This window comes from Spinacia oleracea, chromosome 1 (assembly GCF_020520425.1).
Source record: "Spinacia oleracea cultivar Varoflay chromosome 1, BTI_SOV_V1, whole genome shotgun sequence".
Lineage (NCBI taxonomy): Eukaryota > Viridiplantae > Streptophyta > Magnoliopsida > Caryophyllales > Amaranthaceae > Spinacia > Spinacia oleracea.
In genome coordinates, this window is record NC_079487.1 from 27640128 (window position 1) to 27652501 (window position 12374).

The 12374-nt window shown below is 36.4% G+C and overlaps 1 protein-coding gene across 1 annotated transcript; it reads left to right on the forward strand.

Moving 5' to 3' along the window:
• Positions 1 to 5455: 5455 nt before the first annotated feature.
• LOC110777406 (cytochrome P450 CYP94D108-like) lies at positions 5456 to 7262 on the forward strand. Its single transcript, XM_021982009.2, has one exon. It carries the CDS (start codon positions 5568 to 5570, stop codon positions 7146 to 7148), a length of 1581 nt encoding a protein of 526 aa, XP_021837701.2. The 5' UTR covers positions 5456 to 5567; the 3' UTR covers positions 7149 to 7262.
• Positions 7263 to 12374: the final 5112 nt, after the last annotated feature.

Here is a 12374-nt window from a genome sequence, read left to right on the forward strand (position 1 = left end):
ATGGTGTTGTTGTGTAACAAGGCCTCTTGGAGAGTTAGATACTGTGAAAATGCATGGCCGTTCTCAGAATGGTTAAGGCTTAACCTTCTGTAAAAATTTAACAGTTGAGCTCTGTAATCTGAGAAACACTTCTGACCTAATAAGGATGGCTTGGATCTTACCTTATGTTCAGCAAGTAACACTAAGCGACAAAGGAATGTGAATGCACACTTGTCTGAATGACAAGTGGGAGACTAAAGGAAATATGTCCTTCACCCAAGGTGCATTAAGTCTAATACCAAGGTTCAGATTAATTGCGAACAATTAATTCAGTGAGATCAAGTGATCGGAACAACTAGCTAGCTGGAGCAATGCTTCCGATCAGTGAGTTCTAATGGATATTAAGCTCACAACTAACTCTTGACTAAACCTACAAGGTCACACCAATGGCATGTAACAGATCACCGGATTAAATGAATCGAAAATTCATTTAATAGCTTTTCGGGAATTAGTTTTGGAAAACGTATTATACGATACGACCTTGCATCGGAATCGTATATCGTATCGTGAATATTCGTAAGCTGGGCGAAACGAATAATTGTATCGTATGACGGTGATTCGTCGTATACAATACTATAAATAATAGCCGTAAGGCCTTAGTCGCGAATACGAAGCGCATCGGAGCCTCCGGCCCGTCGGGCCAAGCGCACAAGGCCCAACGAGCCAGCGAGCTCGCGAGAAAAGCGAGCAGGCCAGCCCGTGGCGTGGCACAAGCGCGCAACAGCAACAACAACGCAACATTGAGCATGCGAGGCCCACGGCCCAGCTGCTCGGCTGCGCGCGCTGTGGGCTTCAGCCTGCAGCGTGTGGCTGAGCGCGGGTCTGTGAGGTCATGTGTGGCCGGTCAAGGCCTTGTCTTGGCCGGTTACACTAATATAATATTAGGTTATTATATTTTTGCACCCAACCTAACACACATTCAATTTTCCAAGAAACCCTAAACCTAATTCCAGTATTACGTTCTTCAGTTTTCTCTTTGTGAAAACTGTTCATCCCGAAAAGCAAATATCTTGTGCGTTGTCTAAGTTACAATAATCAAGACGGATCTGAACGTGTCGGTGAACCAAGTATAGGAACAAAAAGAGGAGTTCTTTTTTCGTGTTCGTTGATACAATACTCAGGAAAATACGCTTCGACTGTAAGTTTGCTTAAACTGTGCTTTATACATGTTTCCTGGATTTGGGGTGTTCCGTACATGTTATGTATGTTTAACTGTATTCCCCTACAGGGTATGCATCAGTTGGATATTAACAACGCTTTCTTCACGGAAATCTAGAAGAAGAAGTGTATATGAAAATACCTCAAGCATACAATCGTCCATAGACACAAGGGAAAGTATGCAAGCTGGAGAAGAATTTATACGGCCTTAAACAAGCTTCTAGGCAATGGAACTTGGAGTTGAAGAATTTCTTATTCAAACATGGGTTTAATCAATTTGTCAACGACTATTCCGTGTTTTATAAGAAAAATTCTACTAAGATATGTATCATCTTGGTGTATGTTGATGATCTTTTGATCACAGGAGATGATGAGGAAACAATAGCCAAGCTGAAGATTGCTTTGAATGAAGCTTTTACTATAAAAGATCTGGGGAACCTGAGATATTTTCTGGGTATTGAGGTGGCCAGAGGAGAGCATGGAACTATGATCAACCAAAGAAAATATGCTATAGATATTGTGAATGATGTAAGAATGGAAGACTACACACCGGCCAGTTTTCATTTTCCAAAAGGAATAAAAAATTATCAACAGATGAGGGAGAATTGTTAGAAGAACTTGATTCCTACAAAAGATTAATTCGTAGATTACTCTACCTTAATATCACAAGACCAGACTTGTCTTTTTCAGTGCAACAACTTAGTCAATACCTAAGTTGTCCTAGAAAACCGCACATGAAAGCTGCTCTTCATGTTGTGAAATACTTGAAGGGGACAATTGACCTTGGTTTATTCTATCCAAGCTCTGGTATTGAAGTGTTTATTGCTTACTGTGATGCAGATTGGGGAAGTTGTGCTCATAGTGGGAGGTCTTTCACAAGATATTCTGTTTTCTTATATAATTAGGTTCTAGTTTGGTGTCTTGGAAAACAAAGAAACAGAAAGTGGTATCAAAATCTTCCTGTGAAGCTGAATTAAGAAGCATGTCACAAACAACTAGTGAAGTTTCTTGGATCAGTGGTCTATTTGAAGTTTGCTGCAAGACTTTAAACAACCAATCATCTTGTTTTGTGACAACAAATCAGCAGAACATATAGCTCACAATTCTGTCTTTCATGAGCGCACTAGGCATCTCAATATTGATTGCTATTATGTGAGAGAGAACATAGAAGGAGGGTTGATTGCTACAGCTCATGTCAGATCTTCTATGCAGTTAGCAGACATAATGACAAAGTCACTGCCTGCACAACATCATTGGTTCTTAGCCTCCAAGTTAAGCCTTGCGACTCTATCTCAAGTCCAACTTGAGAAGGGGGTGTAGAAATTATATTTCAGTTAGTGCATTAAGTAAAATATACAACACGATATATTGCTATATTTTACAGAAGGATTCTTCTGTATGTTTCTGTAATAGCTGTCACATGTGATGTGTTTTGGACACTAGTGAACATGTGACTAGCTATATAATGAAGTCAAGGCAATCCATATAGGGTTGAGAGCTCCAATGATTGCGCCTCCATTCTATTCTTCTCTCTTATTTTCCTAATATGAAAATAGAAGGAGAAGCTTGTTTCTTTTCGGTCCTCTTTGCTACTTATCTGTCTCCATGTGACTGAGAATTTTTGGAAGCTTTAATGGAATTATACCAGTCTGGATAACCAATCAATTTGAAACACTGATCTGCTGTGTGTCCCTTTCCTTTGCAGTGAGTACAGACTCTGTGCATCTTTTCTTTTTTCAAGTCTTTCCAATCCTTCTTTCCAGAAGTAACACCAAACTTCTGAAACTGTCCACCCTTGTTAGTTTGTGCAGCCATAGCACTACTACTCAGAGCAGCAGTTTCAGTTGTCAAACTGTGCATTTCTTTCTGCTTTTCTATTTGCTGAGTGATGGCAAAAACTCGATTAATAGTTGGAAGAGGATCCATAGACAGTACATTAGTCACAGTACCTTCATAACCTCCATTTAAACCAAGCAAGAACTTCATCATTTTATCTTCTTCCTCAAATTCAGCAACCTTTTTTAAGAACATACAGCTGCAGGAATTAAGAGCTCCACAAGTACAAGTAGGAAAAGCTCTTAGGTTCTGCATTTCATCCCAAAGTTTCTTCAATTTGCCATAATATGTAACTATGGTAAGGTTTTCTTGATAGAGATTATCTATCTCTTTCTTTAACTGATAAATCAAGGGACCATTAGATTGTCCAAACCTCTCAGTCAATTCCTTCCATAACTCCACAGCATTATCTATGTATCCAAAATCATCAGCAAGTTCACTATTCATTGAACTCAATATCCAGCTTACTACTATAAAATCAGCTCGTTTCCATTTAGGATAATCTTTATGATTAACAGCTGGTTTCAATATGTCACCATTGATGAAACCTTCTTTGTTTTTAGCTACTAATGCTCTTCGAACATTTCTACTCCAACGAATAAAATTCAGTCCATTGAACACTACAGCAACTAAAGAGGAAGTAGGATTATCCGAGCTAGCAACAAAATATGGATCAAAATTACCTCCATTGTTTGACTGAGAAGCTGAGTTTTCAGAATCTTCAGTATTCATTTCGATCAGGAATCAACAAAAACACCACTGATTTGTTGAAAATTCAAAGCTTGCGCAAGAAATTTCACGAGATTAATCGCCAGAAATTTCGCAACAATCTTTCAGAACACCTCGCAATTTGCAGAAAATACTTGCGATCAACCAAAATCGAAGAAATCAAAAATCGAAACCTAAATCTCAGAGGAGATTTGGCTCTGATACCATGAAGAAAAGAAGAAATCCAGTATGTTTAGAGAGAAAATGAGTGAAAACAAATGTTATAATCTGATTTCTTGAAGGAAAAGAAAAGCTCAATGTGCTTTTATATACAATGTAAAACTAACTCTAACCAACCTCTAACAAACTTGTAACTAACTAGCAATAAAATAATATTAATAATATAAATATATAAGCTCTCCTATAATTCTTGTAGTGTATGTCCATTTGAAGTTAGTTCTTTATCTATAACAACCTTCAAGCTAGGAGGATTCGAGGCACACATAACATAGGTAATGGAACTTGCGCCAAAAATTGTGCATCGATAGCTTCACAGTGTCCATCTAGACTAGGCCAATGAGGAAATAATGTAGATGATCCTCTTGTTGTATATCACTTGCCAGCCTTGAAATATCGCACTTGCAAAAGTCGCAAGAATACTTCGACACCGGAGAAAAAATTGTATAATCTCCTTTCACATCTCTGACAATTGGTCGTAGTAATTTGTGACTGGCTCGAGTTCCCCTTGTTTGCAGTCTCCTAAGGTTGTCTAGATTTAATATATTGACAGACTCGTGTTCCACTCACCAAACAAAACCGTGCCTTTAACTCTTTAAGTGCACCCACATATAGCTTGTGAGATCAAAGTAATCAATGGTATGTCGAAGGTTTTCCTCGAGAGTGTTTGTAATCCATGAAACTAACATCGAATGCACAACCACATTTGCTACACAAATTTTATCTTAATACTGTAGTCATTTTGAGGTGACTAGTTGTACGGGATACCTATGGCGATAGAAACCGTCATTGGGATAAGACAGGAATGCACTATCCAGTTACGTCTCCTGTCAACCGGTGAAAAGAAGGTCCAGCCAGCACCATTCCCTATCTGTAGATCCAGATTGTGATGGTAGGTGCGCCTATATGGTCAACAGTTCGCTATCCTGTGGATCATAGCACGTATACTCTGTACATTCGACCCGCCTATATAGATACCTCATTTATTGGAAAAGGTAACCAATCCCAATAATTCTACTAACTACTCTTTTAAGAACCTATAAACAATCTATGATTTTATCATCGAAGGGGATCCCTGAATCACCCCAAAAGATAGCTAACCTTCCTACCTGTGCAGATTCCTAGCTAGCTACGTACCATCATAAAGATAGATAAAAAAACAAGTGTGTCCAACCGTTTCCATTCCTTACCGTAACATTTAGGATATGAGATATTAGTGGTAAAGGAAAAATACATATATATGAAAATATATGAAAATGATATATTTACCTTTATCACTTACATCTAATATCCTAACAGAAATATGTAGTAGATAGATATTATATATACTTGGGTGGATTGATTAGATTTTAAAGAAATGACTTAGCTTCGTGCGAATACCCCAAAAGCAACTTCAATTATTGACTTGTATCTTTTGTTTGATTTCATTATCAAGAACTTTATCAAGAAAGAACAACCTAGCAAAAACGTTATCAAGAAAGAACAACAAACAAATTTTGACAAAGAGTATGAACGAGGAGGCGTGGCTATTTACAATCCTCATCTCATCATCATCACACAAATTTCTAAAACTTTCTAAATAAAACTTAATGATTATCCATTATTCATTCCCACAACTAATTATGGAGCCAATTTACCCACTAATTACTCTCCTCTTAATCCTTGTTATTACCTTACTCTACTTCACGTACCACCAAATTACAACCACCAAAAAACAACTTCATCTTGGCTTCAAAACATACCCTTTCTTAGGCACCCTCCCACAATTCTTAGCTAACCGCCACCGCTTCCTCGATTGGAGTACCGAGGTTCTCGCTTCCATCCCAACCCACACCTCCATCTTCTTCCGCCCTGGCAAAGTCCACGGTGTCATCACCGCTTATCCTCCCAACGTTGAACACATCCTCAAAACTCGCTTTGACAACTACCCGAAAGGCGCTCGCTTCGCTTCTCTCTTGCATGACTTTCTCGGCACCGGTATCTTCAACGCCGACGACCATCTTTGGCGTGTTCAACGTAAGACTGCCAGCTTTGAGTTTAACAAACGTTCCCTTAAGAACTTTGTCTTAGATAGTGTAAGGTCCGAGATTATAACCCGGCTCATCCCTATTTTAAAAGAAGCATCCGGTTCAAACCGGGTTCTTGATTTGCAAGATGTTCTCGAGCGGTTCGCTTTTGATAATGTTTGTAAGTTGGCGTTTGATTATGACCCGGGTTGCTTGGCGGGTAATGGGTCGGGCGAGTCTGAATTCATGCGGGCTTTCGAGGAAGCCGCTACGCTTAGTGCGGAGCGTTTCATGTACGCGCTCCCTTTTCTATGGAGAATCAAGAAGTTGTTTAACATAGGGTCGGAGAAGAGGTTAAGGGATTCAATTGAGACCGTCAATGGGTTTGCTGATAGGATCATACGGACGAGGTTAGACGAAATATCACGAGAGCAAAGAATTAATAATTTAAATTATCAAGATTTGTTGTCACGTTTTATTTCATCCACAGAAGAAATTAGTGAAGTACAACGTGATTGTAATTTCCTAAGGGATGTTGTAATAAGTTTTATCCTAGCTGGGAGGGACACAACGTCATCTGGATTAAGTTGGTTTTTTTGGTTGTTATCAAATAATTCAGATGTTTTAACAAAGATTCGGTCTGAAGTAGGCAACGTTCGGGCTAGAGCCGATAAACAAGTCGGGGATTCATACAATTTTGATGATTTAAGAGAAATGAATTACTTACATGCGGCATTATCTGAGACCTTACGATTATATCCTCCTGTGCCTGTAGATACAAGATCATGTTCGGAGGATGATATATTTCCTGATGGTACGAAGGTTAAGAAGAATTGGTTTGTCACGTATAACACATATGCTATGGGGAGAATGGAGAGCATATGGGGAAGAGATTGTTTGGTGTTTCGACCAGAAAGATGGATCGATGAAAACGGTTTGTATAAACCGGAAAATCCTTTTAGGTACCCGGTTTTTCATGCCGGTCCGAGGATTTGTTTAGGGAAAGAGATGGCATATGTACAAATGAAGTCGATAGTAGCTTGTGTGGTGGAACAATTTGACGTGGATGTGTTAGGGAAAGAAAAATGTCCCGAATATTTGTTGTCATTGACCTTAAGGACGAAAAATGGACTTCCTGTGAGGGTGAAGCCAAGAAAATTGTAATGGGCCGGGTAAATGTGATGAATATTTGTTTGTCTATATAATGCTTCTCCGTGCTTAGTTATTGTAATAATTAATCTGTAGGATGATGTTTATGGATGGTCGCAATTTGGATTATATACCTGGGTGTACAGTGCTCATTGCACCCCTTGTTGAACATTTATTGAAAATCTAAAGAACATTGAGAATGAATTCAATGTACATGTGCTAGTGAAATATTTAAAATATATGTTCTATGGATTTGAACTATATGTTTATTGGCTATATGTTCTTTGGGTATGAACAATATGTTCTTTGTATTTGAACTATATGTTCATTTAAAAATAGGGTGCACAGTGAGCATTGTGCACCCGGGTACACAAACCATATTTTGGTTTATGGTTGCAAAATAGTTTTAATTGTCTAATGATAGGAAAGTAATAAGAAGTACGGACTAGCATATTAGACGAGTCAAAAGTTTACACATTTTGCGTGACAGATGATTAAGAAATTCAAGTATAAACATATTAACACTAGTCGACTACATAAGTAGCAACATATGTCAATGCATATATAGGTTTTGTGTGGTAGGACGTAGGGCCTAGTAATATCCGGATCCGTACTTTAATTTTCTAATCTATTATCCTACACTTATTCAATAAGATCTACAATTACCAGATACTATACTTACTCGGAATTTATGAATCCGATAGGATATGGGTACTTTGGTAGGGTTTAGGGTCTGAATAGCAAAAACGTGTTGCCTTTTTTTTTCATTTAACTTTTATCCGGTTTTTATATCTTATTATATGTAATGTGCAAAAATACCACAACCCAAGACCAACAATTAATTAGACATTTAAAAAAAAATATAGCTAGTAGAATAATAGCTCCAAATATCATCTATGTCTTTTCTTAAAACTAGCTAGACTTATCAAATGGGTCGATCAGGCCGGGTTTTAAAAAATAATTTTTGGGTTTGGTTTAATTCGGGTAGGTTACGGTCACATTTTGCGTGACAGATGATTAAGAAATTCAAGTATAAACATATTAACACTAGTCGACTACATAAGTAGCAATATATGTCAATGCATAGGTTGTGTGTGGTAGCATGTAGGGTCTAGTAATATCCGGACCTGCACTCTAATTTTCTAACCTATTATCCTACACTTATTCTATAGGATCTAAAATTACAAGATACTTACTCGGAATCTATTAGTCTGATAGGGTATGGGTACTTTGGTAGGGTTTAGAGTCTGGATAGCAAAAGCGTGTTGCCTTTTTTTTCAGTTAACTTTTATCCGGCTTTTATACCTTATTATATGTAATATGCAAAAATACCACAACCTAAGACCACCAATTAATTAGACATTTTTTTTAAAAAAAATAGCTAGTAGAATAATAGCTCCAAATATCATCTATGTCTTTTCTTAAAACTAGCTAGACTTATCAAACGGGTCGATCAGGTCGGGTTTTCAAAAATAATTTTTGGGTTTGTTTTAATTCGGGTAGGTTACTGTTGGGTTCGGGTTTACAAATACTTATTCAAGATCCCGAACTTTCGGATTCGGATTGACCCAACAAGTTGAGAGATTTTAAATTGCGTATTATACTTTCTTTAATTTAGGTAATAAATTTACAAAATATGGGCAAAAATTAACAAATTTTCCTACATAAGTTTATATTTAGTCAAATTCAACTATAAAATGACGTATAATTCAAATTCAAATCATATTACACTGAACAATAGTAACAACAACGTGTTTATTATGCTTAAAATTCCTCATAATTTCATTTATTATTATAAATACAATGATTATTATTAATCGGGTTTTGACCCATTACTTTTAGGGTTGCTGGGGTTCGGATTAAAATTGGGTTACAAGTCATACAATCTTGTTAAAGACCCAGTATTTTGGGGTCAGGTTTTGACCCATTGCTTTACGAGTTGCTCGGGTACGGATAAAATTGGATTACAGGTCACACAATCTTGTTAAAGACCCAATATTTTCGGGTCGGGTTTTATCCGATACATGTGCTTGGTATATGGGGGCAGGGTACACAACAGATGGCTCTACCCTGATATAGCCATTAGGGATATTTTTTAGTGAGGCTCCTCTGTTTTGCAAGAACCTTCGTGATTTTAAGTAATTAAGTTCTAATAAAATGAATCACCTTAAATAGTTAGAAGAATTTGGTAGGAAGTTAAAATAAAACATAAGGTTGATAAATAGGCTGATTTTGAAACGTTAATCAGATTAACGTAGATGTTAAAATATATGAAGTATATACCAATTGAAAATATTAAAAATTCAGGTGCTACCACTAGTTCAACAAAACAAGTAATAAAAACAATTTTTTTTTTCATAAAAGGTAAGGAAAAGAACTTAGGAGCCCCTCCGCACGAGGGTAAGTCCTAAGTAATCACTGTTTACAATATCTTCTAAATTCGGGCTAGAACTAGGGGTAATACACACGGGCTCAACAATGAGGTGACCTACATTAGCAATCCAATCCGCAGCTCTGTTTGCCTCTCTAAATACATGTTGAGTGTGATGTAATACCTCGTATTTTTATAATAATTATAAATATATTTTATTATATTTATAAAGAATTTTACGATTTTTAGAATTTATTTCGCATTTAAATATTATTTAAATGTATTTTAATTAATTGGAATATTTATTATTTTAATTAATTACGAAACAAATTTAATTTTCGAGTCGGGAAATTTAATGGGTCGCAAGTAATTTTAAAGGTTTGGATTTTTAAATAAAAGTCCAACTAGTTTTCTTAAATGAGCCCAATCAAAAGAATTTAATTCTAAACTCTAAGCTAGCCTAATCATTTAATTGCTAAGCCCAATATCAAATTCCTAAGCCTAGCCCACTAGGGATTTGGGAGCCTATAAATAGGACTCTCCTCATTAAATGATCCCATTATTTTTCATTAAAGCCTCCCTTCCTTTCTTGCCCCACACTCCCCTTTTCTCTCTCCCTTGTGCCCGGCTCACCTCACCCGCACATCACGAGCACTTCGTGCCTAGCTTGTGCTGCCTTGCCGTGCCCTTGCCCCACACTCGCCCTCTATAATCCCCCGTAAATTTATAAATTTTATTAATATATTTTAACGTATATTATTTATATTTAAATAGAATTTATGAATTTAAGTAATAAATATATAATTAACGTACATTTATTTTATTTTAAGTACGTTCTAAATATTTAACGATTTTTGAACTTTATTATATTTATATATTTAATGTATATTTAATTTTATTTAAATATATTCTAAATATTTTAACGGTTTGTGCAATCAAAAATAATGTTTGAATTTTAAGTTGAAAAGAATTCGAATTACGAAAAACGATTGAATTTAGAAAACGATCCTATTCGGTTTTAGATTCAAATCCTAAAACTAATATCCTAAGTCTAGCCCAAATGGGTAAAGCCCAATAGTATAAACCAATAAACCCCATACTCCCTTCCTCCTCAACTTCACGTGAAAACAAAAAAACCAAAAACCCTCCCCTCTATTCCATTCACGTGAACGGTGAACCAGGACCTTGCTTCACCTCTGCCTCAACCGCCACCGTCACTTCAGGCCGGACCACCAGTGTTCGTCGTCGCCGGTAAGTTTCCTCCTCATCTCCTCCGTCGTCTCTTCCTCCCTCTCTATTTTCGTCTTTCCTCTCAGCCCTTCGTTTTTGCGCAGCAACACCGCGAGTTTCCTCGCCGCCAGCAACCGCCCCTTTGCCTCAGCCACCGTCGCTGCAACCTCGACCACCGCCGCCTTGCACGGTATATTTCGTTCCTCCTCCCTTCTCTTTTCTGTTTCTTTTCTTCCTGATTTGGTTCCTTACTCTCCTCCTCTCGTGGCATTGTGTTCGAACAACCTTAGTTGCGCCAGCCACACCTTCTCCTGCCGCAAGCCACGCCCTGCCGCCGCCGTACCTAGTCACCGGCAGTCTCTCTCCTCCCCTTCTTGTTTTGGTTATTTCTTAAACCCTAAGTTATTTAAATATTTTGATTTAAGTTTATTGATTTTAATTTATGTTTCTTGAATTAAATTATTAATCTTTATAGTGAAAGTATAATTTTCAGATTTGATATTGAGATTGTAAATTAATTAATTTCAGTTTTGGTTGATTAATATGTAAGTTAGGGTTTTAAATTAGTTTAGTGATTTAATTCGTGTTTATTGAATGTAAATTACAAGTTATTATGATTAAAGTATATTTTCAGATTTTATATTATGTTTAAGTAACAAATTTAATTTCCAGATTTATTAATTTGGTTAAATAAGTCTTTTAAACTATTAAAGCATGAATTTTTAAGGTTTTATTATGTTTAAAATCATAATAGAATGATTATACCTATTAAAGTTATTATTTTATGATCTTAAGGATGTTGAATATATTTTGAGCAAGTTTTGAATTATTTTATATTGCTGGAAATTTAAAAAGGAACGTTTGTTGGAGTTTATGATAATTAGGGATCGTTAGGGAATTAATCACTATTCTAAGAAGTTAATTAATTAAGTTTCGATATTGGGGAATGTTCTAAATATGTTTAGGATGTGTTTAGAGTACGTTAGTGTTGCTGTAAATTATTAGGAATTGATTTGGGTACGTTTCTTGATTATTTTAGGCGGAGAATTCTTTGTAGGCGACTTTTGAATTCGTTAAAGTGGCCTATCAGTTTGTTTACACAAGATACGTACATACCTGTGTGCTTGGAATGTGTGCTAATTGTTGAAACCATGTTGAATTTGTTGGTGAACTTGGTTGTGTTGAGATTGTTGTTGAACTTGGTTATGTTGATATTATTGACGAACTTGGTTGTGTTGAAATTGCATGTTTAATACTGTTGGACGGACATATTGAACTTATATGGCATTATGAGAATTGTAACATGTTAGTATGGATGATTGATACAAACATGTTGGTTGGGAACGCTAGATTATTCTATATATATATATGTTGGTTGTTGTTCCTTTTTAGCTTTTCACTACTTTATGAGGGCGGTGGACCTTGTTTAGTAAGTTGAAACTTTATACCCATATACAGGGGTTGATCATGGTTAAAGAAAGGTTGGATAAATTGGAATGAGTCTTGATTGATGCCTTTGTGATCACTTACTTAATTCCAAGATAAAAACAGTTGTGAACAAATGTGGATTGCATGCCTTATGTGATTGTTGAGTCATAACAAAGTCTCAATTTGTAAATCATGTAAAGTGAAACTGACTA

Coding starts and splice junctions, on each gene's coding strand:
- LOC110777406 (XM_021982009.2), top strand. CDS start 5,568: ATGATTATCCATTATTCATTCCCACAACTAATTATGGAGCCAATTTAC.